Source organism: Mastigoproctus giganteus, chromosome 11, assembly GCF_048544385.1.
Source record: "Mastigoproctus giganteus isolate SK-2022 chromosome 11, ASM4854438v1, whole genome shotgun sequence".
NCBI lineage: Eukaryota > Metazoa > Arthropoda > Arachnida > Uropygi > Thelyphonidae > Mastigoproctus > Mastigoproctus giganteus.
Genome location: NC_143585.1, coordinates 72,431,361 through 72,450,109, shown reverse-complemented (window position 1 = coordinate 72,450,109; position 18,749 = coordinate 72,431,361). Strand labels below are relative to the sequence as shown.

General features: G+C 35.5%; 1 protein-coding gene across 5 annotated transcripts in view; it reads right to left on the bottom strand.

The window, feature by feature from the left end:
• Kdm5 (Lysine demethylase 5) overlaps nt 1–18,749 on the bottom strand; it is a 589,167-nt gene that overhangs the window by 324,889 nt on the left and 245,529 nt on the right. For all 5 annotated transcript variants that reach the window (XM_090384917.1, XM_090384920.1, XM_090384918.1 and 2 more), the window contains 2 exons: nt 13,185–13,304; nt 5,640–5,834 (listed from right to left, as the gene is read on the bottom strand). In XM_090384917.1, coding sequence (XP_090241043.1) covers nt 5,640–5,834; nt 13,185–13,304 — 315 coding nt within the window. The remainder of the gene's footprint in view (nt 1–5,639; nt 5,835–13,184; nt 13,305–18,749) is intronic.

Genomic DNA, 18,749 nt, shown 5'->3' with positions numbered 1-18,749 from the left:
CTTCTTTGCTCACCTTTGATGATACTGAAATTTCTAGGCAGAATCACATATCTCCACTAGGAATTATCCTAACTTCTCCACTCTATGATCTAAACTCTCTTGCACAAGCAGATCATACTTATCTACTCTTCTAATCTCTCTCTCTGAATAAAAAAAATGAGTCTTTTTTTTTTTTTTTTTTTTTCCCCCTTGGCATTACTTTTCTTCTAAACAACTACTCGCTCTGTACAAATCTCCCCTACCCTGGACCACTTTTCCCACATCTTGGGTGCCACCCCGGAAACTACTCTTAAGCTTCTAATCTCCATTAAAAGGGGGGGGGGGGCAGTCAGGTTAATCAATGACATGTCTCTTACTAAGTCTCTCCACTCTCGGTCTAATAAATATTCAATTTCTACTGTATGCCTTTTTGATAGATGCTCCCATGGGCACTGTTCTTCTGAATTGGCATCTATAATTCTCCTCTCTTCTACCTGACTGGTTACAGCACATGTTCAGTCTGAACATGTGCTGTAACCAGTCAGCATCCATTCACTGTCTAGCTCCAAACTCACAGATCCAACTTGTCCTCTTCCTCATTTATCCTATTTTCTGGAATGATCTCCCTTCTGGAATGATCTCCCTTCAGATGTATTTCCTGAAAGCTAATGTTAACAAATCTGTATTCTGAACATACAACTCATGCATAGCACTAAGTACTATAGTTCTAATAACCTTTTTCATTTGGGGTTTCAGTTAAAAAAAAAAAAAAGCAGCGCATGTACCCTGTATGCATGAAAGATGTTTTATTTTATATGAAAACATTATGGCGGCACTAGAGTAAACCATTTAATTTTTTAAAAAGCTTTGAGTGAAACTTATTTACTTATGCTATTTACAAGGTTGATGTTGATGAAAATCTTGAGAAGCAGATTTTATTGGTCTGCATTTTATTCTTGCATAATATTGCTACCTGCTGCTTATTCTACTGAATCAATGTTAATGACTGAAGTAACTGACAGAGAAATCATAGCATCTTCGATGTTGTTGCTCTGTTTACCTCCATTCCCGTTCAACATGCCATTGCCTGTACCAGGCAACTTCTAGACAGTGATCCCAGCCTATCAAATAGAACATCGCTAACTACAGAAGATATCTGTACTGCCCTCAACCTATGCTTGTCAGGTAGTGTTATTGCTTTTGGCAATTCTCTGTACAAGCAGATACACAGTACAGCTATGGGCATCTTTGTCAGCCTCTGTTGTTGCTAACATCGCAATGGAGGGATTAGAGGAACAGATATTCTTAAACCCACCTATTACCAATTACAGATATGCTGATGATATCTTCACCATCATCCCATGTAGTTCAGAGGCAACACTTAGAGTACCTCAACTCCTTATCTCCGTTCATCCAGTTCACCTCAGAGTTAGAAGTGAACAAGTCCCTTCCTTTCCTGAATGTTCTAGTGAAGTAAGTGGGCCCACCGAAACCAGGTGTAGTTTGTAGTTATCGAGTGGGCCCACCGAAACACAGAGTGAACTACACCGAGACCAGGTGTAGTTCACTCTGTGTACCACACCTCGGTTTCCTGGCGTGGTACACTCTGTGCACCACACTGGTACACCGAGACCAGGTGTGGTTCACTCTGTATACCACACCTCGGTTTCCTGGCGTGGTACACCAGGTGTGATTGAAACTCAGGTGTGGTACACTCGGTGTACCACACCTCAGTTTCCACACCTGGAAACCTCGGTGTACCACAAGCCAATGTGGTATGTTCGTGTCAGATGGCACCTGGGATTTCACCCATCTCCGCGAATGTGGTGCGGGCAATTTACTAACTTCAGATCAGCCCATGATCTGTAGTCATGTAAACAGCACTGCACACACTCTATTCTCTAGAGCTTGGTGCCATCCCAGCTCAGAGGAAGCCAGGCCCACTGAGATTTCCAGAGTAAAAGCTGACCTAGTCAACTGTGGGTACCCAAACCATGTATTAGACAGGTGCTTGCTACAAGCACAAGAACTTGTGACTCTCCGAGGCTGTCACCCCCCCCCCTCCAGTGACAGTGTATCCACTGCCTATATTCCTTACTATCCGGCACGTCAGACCGGATTTCTAAGATCCTACATAAGTACCGCATGAAATGCATACAACTCCCTGGTAGGATCTTACGTTCTCTGGTCTCGAATGTGAAAACTCCCATCGCCCCTCTCTTACGTAGTGGAATAGTATACCACGTAACATGCCACAATTGCGGCATGTTGCTATTTAGGGAAGAGCTCAAGATGCCTCCAGGATTGCCTCGCAGAACATGGTAGATTGATTCACCTAGGTGACACTGAACACTCCGCAATTGCAGAACATTTCTGGTCAACTCATCATGACCTTAACCCCAGACACAACTGTGAGGTGATTGACTAATTTCGACACTACTGTCACCACCTTTGGTTAGAATCGTTAAATATATCAAGCTGTCCAAAAGTCTTATTAAATTGCTGCAAGGATACAAGGGTACACCCTATCTTAGAATCAACAGTTTTGAAACTCAACAAATGCTGGCAGCAATTCCATACATGGGTGTGCACCAACAACGAGTTCCAATCTAGTGAATGAATGTTTGCACAATCTCGCAGTCATGTGCGCACTCTCAAAGTCATCTGAGCACACACAGCTCATTTATTTTATTCTATCTCTATCATCTATATTTTGTTAGTATTCTGTATTTCACTTTCTGAAGAAGGAGTTTGCTACCCTGTAAGCTACTTGTATTAACCTTAACTTAACTTACTTATTAAAATCTAGTTACTGTTTCCACTGGATGTGTGGTATTACTCTCTTAAATCATGGAATCCAGTACCACAGGCCCATTCTCCTTTATTTGTTAGTGACTGAGTTGGGATTGTTTCCTTATCTTAGTATGAACTGATTCTACTGAACCGACTACTTACTCTACGGAATCAACGTTAGTGACTGAGTTAGCACTGTTAGCGCCAATTAGGAAGTGACGTCATTTGCATCATTTAAAATCTAACCGGCATCATCTAATAGGAAGTCAATTGCATCATTTCTGTAAAAAAATTTTGTTACCAATCGATTTTACTCTAGTGCCGCCATAGTTGTTTTCACATCAAAAACATCATTAATTCTAGCTATAATATCCATGTCTTTTATTCACCCATGTGTGGACATGTATATATATATGTGTGTTTCCACACACACACACACACACACACACACACACACACACACACACACACACACACACACACACACACACACAGAGAGAGAGAGAGAGAGAGAGAGAGAGAGAGAGAGAGAGAGAGAGAGAGAGATCACTGAATTATGGTCACCTACCTAATACCACATTGGGCAACCATCTGCACGGATAACAGCCACTATTCACAGGCATTAGCTCCACACAGCCATGTGGCCTGCCAGGCTTTCCACAGTGTTGGAACAGATGATGGCTGTGGGGTTCACATGCCTAACCTCCTATTCCAAAACATCCCCAGGTGTTCAATTGGATTGAAGTTGGGCGAATTTGGAGGACAGTCAAGATCGGCAATATCTTTACTACATTCCTCAAACCACTCGTGCACAGTGTGGGCCCAATGACACAGTGTGTTGTAAATGCACTCATTTTTAAATTCAGTCTGGGAAAAAAATGCAACATGGTGGGGTGTATGTGGTTCCCTAGGAGCTGCTGGTAGGCCTCACCAGTGAAACACTGGTCCATATGCACAAGGAGTTCCAGTTCTTGCCACAAAAACATGCCCCATATTAAGCAACCACCACAACCACCTACCAGGATAGTTGGCATCATACATGGTAAGTCCATGGGCTTGCGTTGCTTCCATCAGAGCGTTGCTTCAGGTGTTTAGACTCATCTGACCAGCACACTCGATTCGAGTCCTCCAGTGTCTAACCTGCATGTTGTTGATGATGCTTGTTAGTGAAGAGAGAGTATATCCAGGGTTATCTGCTGTAGAACACTACACAAGTGTGCAGTGCATCATCATTTGGGATATTGTTATTGCAGTTTCCATACTGTATTGCAATGCAGTGATCTGCCACTGAGCCTGAAACAATGTGTTCCATCTTCGCTTACCACAAACATCCGCCTTGCATAATCCTTTACAGTTTTGTCAGCAAGAGGCAGTTTGATCCATTTGGCACCATTCTCATACACCCTAACCACAGTGAGCCATGAGCAACCAACACGATATGCCATTTTCAATATGGAATCACCTGATGCACAAGCTTCCACAATCATGCCCTTTTGAAACTTCGCAATATCTTTACCACGTCACGTAACTGCCACTTTATCACTTTAATTTGCACGACCAGATGCAAACTGTCACTGCTCCAGCATAGGAATCTGTTTGGATTTTTATATTGTGAGTTATTTGGCATAGTCCACTATGGATGGGGTGGTTGTAATTCAGTGATCAATTAATGTGTGTGTGTGTGTGTGTGTGTGTGTAGAAAATATCTATCATTCAAATGCTTCAGTTCAGAGAGTTCTTGTCAACCACATGAAAACAGTGCAAATGTTGCTAAAAGGAGGATATAACTGAATTGTTTACAATGACTTAATTTGTAATATGAATAACACTAATAAAACATTATCACCAGGGTATTACTTTGCAATACTTTACATTTAATTACATTGTAATACTTTACAATGATTTACAAAATTTATGGATTTTGTAAATCATTGTAATTTACAAAGATTTACAGTATCTGTTTCAAAATCACTTTTTGTATCATTAGCTGTTCATGGCATTTTTAAATGCACTCATTATGAGATTTAGAGCTAAGTAAATTCCTCATAATTATGTCTCTATACAGCATGCAATTCTTTGGAAAAGGGATAAAAATGTAAAGTTTTAAACTTAGAAACATGATATTCCAAACTTCGATGCTTATTCCTCTAGAACCTATCAAGGATAAGGAAAAGAAAAGAGTGGGCTATTTCTTACAACCAATGCATACCATGTGGCTCTACACTATGTGGTATTAAATAAACAATCAGCCTGCTCCCTACAACCTTTCTTCACCAGGACCATTTCATTCTTCAGTCTCATCACGGCGAGTCTGATCGAACTGCAGTTCTCATATCCAATGAGAAGCTGCAAATGTGAACTCCAAGGACTCTTATATCCATAAGAGTTTTCTGTAAAACAAGTCAAAATATCTGGGCCTTTGTTTATAAATTTTTTTTCTAAATTTATCTGAACTTTTAATTTATTGCTGCACTAAAATTCCAAAGTTATCCAAATATAACTGGGGCAAACTTATCTAAGCAGATATTCTTGTTATTTCATTAAATATTCTTTCATATGTTGTCACCCATCCAGTGAAGTATATCAGTGATTTATACGTATGGTACCATGCCCCTCAGTTCACATTTCAGAGTGTTAATATTGCTTTATAAGTTTCTTCTAATGACACAAAATCTAATCTCTGATCAGAATTAATACCTTTATTATTTATAATTTTCACAACACATTATATTTACTGATAAATTACCATATACACTTTATACAATTATATACCTGTAATACAAAATACTTTATGCAAATACATTATAAATGTAGATTATGATAAAATAAAGATATCTGCTTATGGTAAAATATATAATTCTGCTCACCCACTCCAACAATGACTTTCGAAGCTCTTTTTCAGTCTCTACCATTTTTAACATATCTTGATAAGTTGAAGCAGCAAGACTGATGTCAAGTCTGTCTGGATCTGCAGCCATTTTGCACACTAATTCGTCATGAGAAAACACACAAAACCGATGTAACATACTGTAGTGTGATATACAAACTCGTCCAATGGGCAGCTGAACAATAAAAAAAATAAAGATTTGGATGAAATGAGTTTGAAAATTTCTAAATACTCTGGTTCTATAAAGCAAAGACAGTAATAAACATTATAATACACCAAAATGATTTAGTGATGTGTGTGAGATCTAAGACATCTGGTCCTGTGAGGAATGTCTTTGAAAGATCTGGACTTCAGAGCATGGAAATTAGACACCTCTTGGATGACATGATAAAGGCTTTAAGGACAGATCATTGACTAATCTAATTAGCTACTATGAGGTTGCAGAACCTGGGATAGAAGGAATAATGTGCAGCATTTGCTTATATTTCTGTACAGCTTTAATTTGGTACCACACAAATTACTGTTGGAGCAATGCGACATTACGGGAGAATCACTAATATGGATAAAGGGATGGTTAAGAGATAGGAGACAGACAGACAGACAGACAGTAAATATATATAGCCACTGCTCTTCATGGACCTTTACTGGTTCCAAAAATTATTAATAATACTGATGTAGGTATTTCAATTTAACCTCCAAGTTTGCTACGGATAAAAAGCTGTGCAAGGTAGTTAGTAACAGTAATCAGAGTATGCCACTTCAATAAGACACAAAAACCCATTTTAAACCTCAGCTGAGAAATGACAATTGAGGTTTAATACTGGAAAATGGGTAGTACAGTAATTCTGGAGTAGTGTACCATTTAGGTACCAACAAACCCAAAACTCGAGAATGCAGACAATAAAACGAACTTCAATATAACTATACAATCTAATTGCGGAGTTTTCTCAATAGTGTAGGCAGGCTACAGCTACTAGGACTGCTCACGGTGTTTTGTCAATAATATATAGGAGCCTTGCTAGAAGAAATAAAGAGGTAATCAATCCACTATATAAAGCAACGTACAGGCTTGGAGACCCTATTTTAGGAAAGATGTGTAACTGTTGAAAAGGGTACAGAGAAGAGCAATGAGATTGGTTAAGGACACAATGGGGTATTCTTATCAAGGTGCTTAAGTTAAGGCCTTGAAAGGTTTAAGTAAATTAAATGCCAAGAGAATATATACATTTAGTCACAAGACATAACACAATGGGGCATAAATTTAAATTGAGAGGGAATAATTGTGAACTAAATGTCTAAACTTGTTGGAATAAATTCTCACCTACTCTTGTGAAGGTTGTAAGCTTATCTAAATTTAAGGAATAATTGGATAAATACTTGAAAGAAACAGACAATGAAGTGAGGGAAGTTGACATTGGTTGCTTTATTTTATACTATTTTTAAATCTGAATTATTTATTTACTATATTTTCCAGACAATGAGATGCACTGGACCATAAGATGTACCCAGATTTTAGAAAGAGAATTTCGGAAAAAATATTTCATTGCATATATCTGAAATACAAAATTCTCAAGTAAGAGTAAAATTTCTGGGTTGCAGGATGGAAATAACTGACCTGTTTACATGCTCTTTGGCATAATTATCACCTTCAAACAGTGTAACAAAAACCTCTTCTATTTTTTGTATCTATTTCATTAGGACAACAAATTTATAAAAAAGTAAAACTACCATACTACAAGCAACACAGAAATGCATCCAATAAAGAGATGTTTCTTCTCTCTTTCCACTAGTGACTCGATAATTTTAAATAAGGTATTAATGATTCCCAAAAGTCGTGGATAAGTTCAATCAAATGATCACTAATATTGGTAATATGGACTGATTACACTACATATGTTGGATGTAGACTTCAGTAAGAAGAGGTGTTAGTGTCTCGTATATTAAGGGTAAAGCAGATCTAATGGTAATTACAAGTAATCCTTTCTAGACCAAAGGAGTTCGAATCCCCCCCACCATGGAAATAAAGGATGAGCTCCGGTAACACGTAAAACTTCGGTTGGATATTCTAGGCAATAACTGGAGGGGGGGGGGGAAGAGATCTTTTCCCAAGAATCGCTACTCTGTCCCAGTACTGATCACTCCACCAAATGTTTTTGCTAATTATGCAAAGGAATTACTATATATGGTAAGTGCTGTAACAATAATAACAAAAATACAATTTTATGTATATAAAATTGTATTGTAATTTATTTTAAATTAAATTGGATTGTTCTTACAGAACTGATGTCATGAGGGGCTCACTGACATCTTACGTGTGAAAAATTAATGCTAAAAAAAGCAGTAAATATGAACCACGAGTTCCCGTCATGCCGTACTCCATATTATAATTTTTGGCAATAAAAATAAAATTTAAACTAAATATTAATTTTCTGATTTGTGTTTTTTCTTTTATTTTCTTATTAATGTTTTTTCACACTGGTAGATATGCTACTGATAATAGAAGTGTGTGGGAGGGGTACTGCAGGACTAACAAATAAGAACAATAAGATGCTTTGGAATTTTAGACAAAGAAAAAAGTGCATCTTATGGTCCAGGCAAATATGATATATTTTATTTTTTTTATTTGGCTGGTGGTACATAAGATTGCTTCCTTGCACCAATTTGCAAAGAAACAATCTTATGTACCACTAGCCAAAAAGTAAAATAATAATAAAGCTGGATTACACCTGTAAATCTCTGTAAATCCAATGACACTGGTTCTTGCTTTGTATTTATACAATTTAATGGATGGATTCAGTACGTCACATTTTTTCTTCACATATTTTCTATTCCAGCGGGCACTGTAATCATCGTGTTGATAACGTGTTAAGGCAACTGAGACTCAGATCCCCTAGTAATGATGGCAATCTAATTTGCATCAATTCAACTACTTATAGAATCATGTTCCAAGGGCTGCAAGTTCAGCTGAACTGCTGATGAAGTCACTGTCATAATTATTATTTATTAACTTGGTGAAAACTTGTCATCCTGGCAAGATGAGTTTTCCATCACAGAGTCAATCATCCCTGGTTCTAGAGAATAGTGAAATGCTAAGTCCTTTGGGGTTTTTTTTTTTTTTTCTTTCACCAAGGCACAGGAATTTCTAAGGAAATGATGCTCCAATGGGTAAATTCTTTATAGTGTATTACTATATTTTATATTGTGATTTTCTGGCATTATATCGTTCAGATTTTTGTATACTATTAGAAAGCACTAGCTGCAAAGGCAAAAAGAATGTTTCAATAAACTTTAATTGAAATTAACCTGGTCTAAGTCCGCCCTGTTTTTGTCTAATTTTTAACCCTAACTCGAAAGTTGCTCCTCCCGAAGAAAACTAATAATTTTCATAATTTCTACTCAATTTTCCAAATTGAAACTCTCAATATACATAAACAGAAGTATATTCTTTGATTTCCTACCTTTAGCGCTCAGCAAAAAAACTATTAATTCACTCTAAAACAGCAAAAATGTACGATCACATTTCAATTTATTAAATTTTGATGTCGGCAAAACAAGATCCAAGCTTTGAAAATAAAACGCGTTACAGCATTAGTTCAAAAATTCGCGCGTCAGCTTGGCGCCTCTGGCTAAAACGAATCAATGCACGCAGAGAGATAATTGACTGGTCAAGCTTACATCATTAACGTTACCAAGGTGATCCAAGGAGAAAATGAAACTGTAAACAACTTTTGTGGAAAACAAACAGTTGAGCATCATTACTTGCGAACACTAATTTGCATGGCTCACTCACAACAGTAGCTTTATTGCTTTTCGTAATTGTTGTACAAAAGAATTGCAACAAATTGGTTTTGAAAAACTAAAATATTGCATTTCCTTTCTTCAATATGTATTATCTACTAAAAAAAAAATCAAGGAAATTCATCTACTGGAAGCTATACTGGAAACGGAAAGAAAAAAACTGTCGTAAAACTGATCACTACAATGCGCATTTCATAAAAAAAGTTTGTTTTATTGTAATTGTTTCTGAGGACTAAATCGGAACAGCAGTTTCATGGATGTATATTTGATCTTCTTACGAAATTTCAAGAAAATATTTCTATTCATAGCTGCGTTATAAACTTCGAAAACTGATATCGAAGGAACTTCACATGCATCTCACCTGGTGTACAAACGAAAAAAAAAAAAAAAAAAAAAAATGCGCAGCTAGTAACAGATTGTGAGAACAATCCATTACTCGTAGTGAGGAATTGGGAAATTGTAAGTAATTGTTATTGAATACTTCAATATTTCCTTGATATGAATTTGATATCATCAAAAAATTTCCAGAGAAAAACTGAATTTTCATTATCACACAACGCCCGAAAAATTCACCATAAAATGTCATGTGTTTCAATGTTTGAATTCCATTCTGAGCTGCAAATGTAATTTCACTTCTCATGCGCTGACAGAGTAACCGTTCACCGAATGAAGAAAAACAGGGTTCATTTTCATGAAATTTCCAATTCCCTTCTTTCACTTGAGGGGGAAAACTCCTTAGGGGAGGGAGTCCACCCTTTCTAGTCCAACCCTGGAGGGGGGGGAGAGGGAGAGAGAGAGAGAGAGAGAAATAAAAAATACCCTTTTGGTGGGGAGAAGGCCAAGAGATTGTCAAAGGTCCAGAGCGCTAACTTTATTTTATTTATTATTATTTATTTATTTTATTTTATTATATTATTATTTTTTTCTGTGGTGTTCTAGCAATCCATCCTGGATTGGGGCTTCCCTGGGCCGGGATAGTGCTTCTCCTCTTTTCTCCTTCCCTCTCTTCATCTTATACAAGTTTTTCTTTCCTCCCTGGGAAACGTTTTTTTTTTGGCTGATGCTGCATAAGCTCATACACTTGCTTTCTTGCATCACATGCCACTACTACTACTACTAGTAGTAATAGTTCCCCAGGGAGGGCGTGCAGTTAGTAGGGGAGATCTTGCCCTCCTGCTAGGGATGAGTACCTGGAGGCAGTCGTCCAGGTGATTGCTGCTTCCAGGTAGCCAGAATGCCCAAATACAACATCACAATACAGAACACACACATAAGCTCACAAACAGTTTTTCTTTCCTGTCACTTTCTCCCGTGCGGAATGAATAAATTCTCTCTCTCTCTCTCTCTCTCTCTCTCTCTCTCTCTCTCTCTCTCTCTCTCTCTCTCTCTCTCTCTCTCTTGCCTTCCTTTTCATCTGTCTTCATCCAACATGGGATATTCCTAAGCGGGTTGATTTTTTTTTTTTTTTTCCATGACACACACTGGCCTTACCCTGACAATGCGTAAAAACTGAACAGAGCAACGAGGCCGAGATGAACTTTTGTTCTAGGAGCCGCCCATACAAAAACAAAAAATAAATAGAGAAAATAAATAGTAATAATTAAAAAAAAAAAAAAAACACAGCATTGCAGCTCTAAGTCAGCTTCATCCTAGGATGCCGAAACTGCAATTGTTTTAGAGAACAATATTTTGCATTTTTACTTTCTAACATTATTTTGCATTTTTACTTTCTAACATTATTTTGCATTATAGCTCTGTTACAATATTTTGCTTCGTTTCTTTACATTATTGCTGTAGCAAACGATATCGGTGTGCATGACGTTTCATCACAGATGCTGGAGTTCTAATTAGTCAGTTCATCCTAGGATGCGGAAGTACTAATTAGTCCGATTTTGGTCTGGTGCTCATTTGATAAAAAATCCAGAATGATTCCTCTGGAAATATTAGCTAGTGAACTGCATTATAAATTTCAACCATCGTTGTATTGCTTATCCTTTGAGTGACCACATGTTTTCGCCTTGTACAATTGTTTTATTGTGGACACTTTCTTCCAGCCAGTAAAATCATTATTATACCTATAAAGTAATTCATTATGTTGGGGGAAACCGTTTTTGCTCCTAATTGATGTAGCACTTTTGAATTTCGCAAAGCGGATTATTTGAACACAACATACATTAGAAGGTCGGTAAAAGAGTTGATAATTGATGGGCAGCATTCCGACAAACAAATTTTCTGTTTATATTACATGATGACCACACTCAGAGATCCCGAAACAGAGAGAGAGAGAGAGAGAGAATACAAGAAACCGCACTGCATTTAGCAGTCACCGACTCATCTGCCAAAAACCACAGTAAAACAATAAAAGTGATGGGGAGTAAGTCTATTTGTCAGCGGAGTTTATCTGTTTATTGCAGTTCAGAACAGCATTATGACCGTGGATAGTGAATTTATTCGGCTTCTGAGCTAAAACAGAATTTCTCCCTTTGCGATGACATCAAAGCGTAACAAGCAAATATCTTCTAACGATACTTTTTGAGCAGCTGTTAGTTGTAATCTGTTAGCTTTGTATTGTTACAAATATTGCAGTTATGTGAACAATACACATTTCAAGAAAGAAAGAAATTCATAGCGGATGATTTTTTTTTCTATCTTTTGATGCACCAGTTTCGAAGTTTATAACGCAGCTATAAATAGAAATCTTTTCTCGAAATTTGGTTAGAAGATCAAACCCAGGAAACTGCTGTTCTGATATTGTTTACTAAAAACAATTACAATAAAGCAAAATTTTTTTTTTTTTTTTTTTTTTATCAAATGCGCATTGCAGTGTTATCAGTTTTACACCAGTTTTTCCCGTTTCCAACAGATGAATTTCCTTGATCTTCTGTTCGTAGGAGCAATACACTGTTGAAGATAGGATATATGATCTGTTCACCTTCCATAAACTGTTATTGGTACTGTATGGCTTTATTGCTTCTTATGTCAAAAACAGTAGCTCCTGTTCGTCTTTTGTTTATTTACACTTCTCCCTTACCGTCTCGATGTAGCCATTTATATACTTCCCACGCTTTGCTCGTATTCGGGTGGAGTTGTTTATCAGAACTGCTCCTCTCCGTAAAAAGAAATTCGCGCACTTTACACCAAGAAATGAATCGAATCAAGTGTCGGGTTTCATAACCTCTAGGCTGGTTAGGGCGGGGGTAAAAAAATTAATTGAAAAGGCCTAAAAAATTGCATACTTGATGTCACATTTTTGTCATTTGCGTGAAATTCAATAGAAGGTTTTGAAAATTTAAGTGGAAAAATTCAAGAAAACAGTTCTGGCTCCAACTATAGCGAGTTTCAGCTCTGTAATTAGAGTAAAAATTATAGAATTAACCTGCTGAACCCAGTTGGGGCTGGTACGTACCCCAGCAGACGGGGATACGGTTAAAGGGGTAATTTTGTAAGTGCCTTCCAAATATTCTTTGGGAAGTAATGTAGTTTAAAACCTGCATACATATTTTATAGGTAATTTAAGTTTGAAAGTATAATTTTTAAAGTATGCTTTTAACCACTGAAAAAGTGATGAAGCAAACCCCAGAACATCTTGTTTGTGCAATAATTCTTTTATAAATTTACATCAATTTTTAATGGATAAGAATGCATCATAGCTACCACATCACATATGAATCACTGTTATGTTCAAAAATATATTGCATGTGATAAAAAAAATATATATCGCACTTACCCAGTCTGCAGGAGCAAAATTAACAGCTTCAGCAAAATTATATCCCTGATTAAAGCCGGCATGGTAAGATCTAGGAAATGTAATGACAAATTCTCCAGCATGTTGATTTGTTCTGTAAATCTAAATAAAGACAGGAATATTTCATTCTCTTGTATTAAGATTTGATCATTGAAAATGATGTGAAACACTTTTATTTCTAATATTTATACTGAATTAGTACAAAAATCTTAAACAGAATTTACAATGAACGTTATAAAATTATGTATCAGATTTATTATACTTGAATACTCAAATTTCCATGATACAGTGCAACATCTATATACTGTGTCTTGTTCTATTAATTAAAAAAAAAAAAAAAAAAAAAAAAAATGCAAAAACACTAAGTTCACAATAGAAAGTGGCGAAAGCAAGCATCTATACCACTCTGAGGGGAACCAGCTACTGCAGTGGTTTTCGAAATGCAACATATACCACTGGTGGGGAAAGGTTGCAAACAAACATTTCTGCTAATAAATTCAATCAATTTTTTTTTTTTTTTAATATGAGTATTTTTTTTTAAACTACCATGGTTACCATTTAATGATAAATTAAAATTATAATTAAATCAAAAGTATATTTGCAATTTAAATTTTAACACCCAAGTATTAATTTTAAAAAAAAAAAAAATTTAAATGAAATATGCTCATAAAAAATTGCTTGCTTAATACGGCAGTTAATTTATTCATAAAAATTCTCTTTAATTTCTGCATCCAGCTTTATTTCTCTTTTTACTGGCACAATACCCTGCTCCAATCTTTTTAAAAATGATATCTGGATAATGTGATGAAACTGTGACACTACTTTCTATCCAGCTTTCATATTTCAGGTCCAATTTAATTCTGGATGTGAGGCTATCTAGCTTATCTGGCTATCAGAGCACTCAAGACTAGCTTAATAGCTAGTCTTGTGAGGGGTCAGTTTTTTTGATAATTGAGATTTTTTTTTTTTTTTTTTTTTTTGTCTCATACTTAATTAACACAATTGTTTTTCAGTAGACTTGATTATCTGGGGTCATAACATAAGTTTAGCTTGAGATGCATATGACATACAATAGCTTTGAACATCAGAGGCATCTCTTGATTACAATCAACCCTTTCCCAAGTGAGTTACTATTTTAAAAAATTTGAGATATTCTATCCAACAGCAGCTTAACCATTAAGCTATTTGGTGAGCAATTATATTCAACAGCACCAACTGAACATTAACTGGAAAAAATAAAAAATCATTTTCTTCTGTTCATGTTAACGCAGCAATATAAAGAGTGTGAGTGTGTGTGTGTGTGTGTGTGTGTGTGTGTGTGTGTGTGTGTGTGTGTGTGTGTGTGTGTGTGTGTGTGTGTGTGTGTAATTCTACTTTGACAAAATATAAGTAGTATTTCTTTCTAGTGTAGAGCAGCCACAAGTTATTACCATGATTTCATTAACATGAATTAAATCTATAACTCATAAAATTTTGATCAAAGAACTCTGTGGGATATCAGAGGTATCCTATGAAGGTTGGATGACAAGAATGAATAAGCAGAATTGTTATGGGTCTTGTCTGTTTACATTTGTAATGTTCTTGATTTGTGCCTACACAATTCCAAATTGGAGTTTTATTTTTATTTTTAAAAATAATAAAATCAAAAGGAAAAAAAAGTGAAAATGAATTCTTATTTTTAATTTCTAAAAAATAAAATTGTACCTCAAGTTTCATGCCCTATACAAGTTTTCTTCAGATTAACCATATGACCAAATTATATGCATTATGTGAATGTAATCTTTCCTTTTAATAAAAAAAATGACCAGCACTTTAAAGGAATAAAGCTAAATAAACACGAATAAATATAATATACAACCTATAGATTCAACGTATTTAAATAATGCACTTAACTTATAATTAATTCTACATCGCATTTTAATTTTTTTCATAATAGAGATTAGAACTGCCACTTAAACAAGAAACAAATACGGAGCTCAGTTTTACAAACAATAATTAATGATTCTCAGTAAAAGTTCTGTTTTCCATGAATTGGCTAAAGTTAAAAAAAATCACAGGTGTAGATAAACGTTTCCTGTACATCTTGCTTCAAATTAAATTAAAGATGGTTATTTTATATCACCTTAAGTTCAGATTTGGTTGGAAATTCCAATGATGTTACAGAAAGTGTTTCTTCTCAGAAAAAAAGCATATTTCTTTTAAATTTTATTCAATGTTATTAAGACATACTTTCAGTACTAAAGCAATTAAATCTTTTGCTGACCTATCTGCTTTGCGATTCAAAATTCTGATCTCTCTCTCTCTTCATTTCTACTTTCTCACTGTCAGTTGTTTTTAAGTAGAATATCTAGTATTTTAGTTTCTTTTAAAATTATTAACCACTAGCACACTGTTTCTGTTTGATATATGAGCTGATTACAAACTATCTGTAGTCAGCCATGGCACACTGAATTATTCTACAATGTGCATAGTATTATTTAACAAAATTATATACAAAAGCTTCTATAAGCTTTTGTATATAATTTACTAGATTTGATAATTGAGAGCTATTAAGTGCTCGATAATTCCTATATTCTATTATATTATAAATCAACAGAGATTACCTTTATTTTAGATATAGGAAGCTTCTTTTCCAACTCTCCTAATCCAACTCGCTAATAATTCTTGAGGATGGAGATATCTATTTTGTAAAGCAGGTGGGACATCTTCCCCACTGTCAGAACCGTGGTGTTCAGACTGTGCAGTCTCAACAATGAGTGCCCGTGACTGCTGTCTACAAACACCATACTTCTGGCAGCATGGAAAGCATTACTTGGATTGGCATAAAATTAGATTTTTGAGGTCTAAACTGTTTAATAAATATGGACCGATTATTTCTTTCGGTCCTACAGCTGGACTTTAGAGTTAAATTTAGGGGTCTAATAAAATTGGATATGGGGGGGGGGGATTATTCTCTACATTCCTTAAGTCAGACTAGAATCAGTCCATATTTATTAAACAGATTAGACCTCAAAAATCTAATTTTATGCCAATCCAAGTAATGCTTTCCATGCTGCCAGAAGTATGGTGTTTGTAGACAGCAGTCATGAGCGCTCATTGTTGAGACCACACGGTCTGAACACTATGGTTCTGACAGTGGGAAAGATGTCCTACCTGCTTTACAAAATAGATATCGCCATCCTCAAGAATTATTAGCGAGTTGGACTAGGAGAGTTGGAAAAGAAGCTTCCTATATCTAAAATAAAGGTAATCCCTGTTGATTTATAATATAATAGAATATAGAAATTATCGAGCACTTAATAGCTCTCAATTATCAAATCTATTAAATACCACAGATTGTCAACTTTACACTTCGCTTCTCCCTCTCCGCTCAAAATTCAAAATTTGATTGCTCCATTTAGAACTATACTTCACGCATATGTGTATACTGACTTAATTGATCACTCAAGTTATACATTAATATACAACACTATGGCTGAATGGTTAAACAAGACTATACTAGAATTACATTGAAATATGCGGCCCAAAAATATCATATCCAGTTTTTAAAACAATGTCTTTCTGAAAATTTAATACCGAAATTTGCTAAATTTCGGCTAGGTTTGAAAATCCAAGGAATACAAATATTAGTTCTTACCACGTCAAGTAACATAGTAAAACTAGCTTTAAAATCTCAATTTAATCTAAAAAAGATATATTTTAAACAGATTCAACTATATCGCAATATTTTTAGAAAACACCTAAACAGTATTGATTGGAATAAAGCAAGCCATTCAATTAAAAATCGACGCCCAATCCTCCACATTAGAGAATAGACATAACCTAAAATTACAAGCCCTTAGGGGTTTTCCGCACAACAGAAATCATCATTCGTCTCACAATCGTTTTGAAAATCAGAGTGCATACCGAAACACCAAAAATGCAGATAAAAATTCCCACACCTTTCTCAACAGAAATCTACCACATATTAATGACTTCCGGGTCAATTTAAACACTGATTCACAAAACGAACCCAATCCATCAGATAATGTAAAGAACTTATCATCTGTTACGCTAACTTCTCAGCAAACAGCCCTATTAAATAATGGTTTAAATTATAATTTACCACCGAGATTCCCCCCCCCCAAGAAACAAATTATTATTGATCTTGAGTTTGCTCTTAGAGATTTACCTCAAAAAAAAAAAAAAAAAAAAACGTATTAATCCAACAGACTAATCGAATTATAACCCAAACTATCCCCTCAATATCAAAACGACATAGAGAAGAAGCAAAAGCTTTACACACACTTAGACAAAACCGAGATATCATTATTCAAAAGGCCGACAAAGGCGATACAGTAGTTATTCTCAATAAAGGAGACTATATAAATAAATTATACACCATCATTTCAGACACAACGACATAAGAAGAGGTTGCACCATCAGAGTTCAACAGCTTAGTTAACAAATATAACAAAATGCTCACCACCTATAGGAAAGATGACCACATCACTATGGCCCAACTTAAACAAATTAAAGCCCGCACATACAATATCCCAACCTTATTTGGCCAAGTAAAATTACACAAAACAGGATACCCAATTCGTCCAATCGTGTCATATAAGAATTCAGCTTTTGCTTCCTTAGCCATGTTCATCTACCCAATTCTAAAACCACTCCGAGAACTCCTAACATATAACATAAAAAACTACAATGCTTTATTCATGAACCTCAAAGATCTCCATATCAAGGAGGATATGAAGTTATGTTCACTGGATGTGACTTCACTATACATTAATGTAAATGTACCCTACGCCTTAGACATAGTCTGGGCCTACTTAAACGATGATAACATAAAAATTAATAACACCAGACTCCCCAAAGACAGAATATTCGAACTAACAAAACTATTAGTAAATGCAAATTACATTCTCTTTCAAGAAAAAAATATACAGACAGATTTTCGGCCTCCCAATGGGCCTAAACATCAGAGGACTCATTGCCGAACTATACTTAGACAAATTAGAAAAGATCCATCTTGATCCATTTATGCCCCAGATCACATATTACGGAAGATATCTGGATGACATCCTAATTATCACAGATCATTTGACCATAAACAATATTCTTCAGGCCTTTAATAACATCCATCAGAGATTAAAATTTGAATTAGAAATTGAAGCAGAAACCCACTCCATAAACCTCCTTAATTTTACCATATACAGATTAGGACAAAAACTAAATTTCAGCATATATAGAAAACCCACTAATAAGGGGATGCTTTTGCATTTCCACAGTTATCATTCCCAACCATACAAAAAATCGGTCATGCTGAACCAATTTCTTAACGCCTTAAAATATTCTTCCACCCAAATTTCTCTAACCATTGAAATAAATGAATTAACTACAAGATTCTTAAATAGGGGTTACCCGCTAACATATATAAACAAAGTCAAAACAATAGCCCGTGATAAAATAAATAACAACAACCTTGCAACAAACATTGCATAAAAATCTAACAAGACCAAAATACATTTCATCACCATTCCATACGTCGAGTACTGGTAC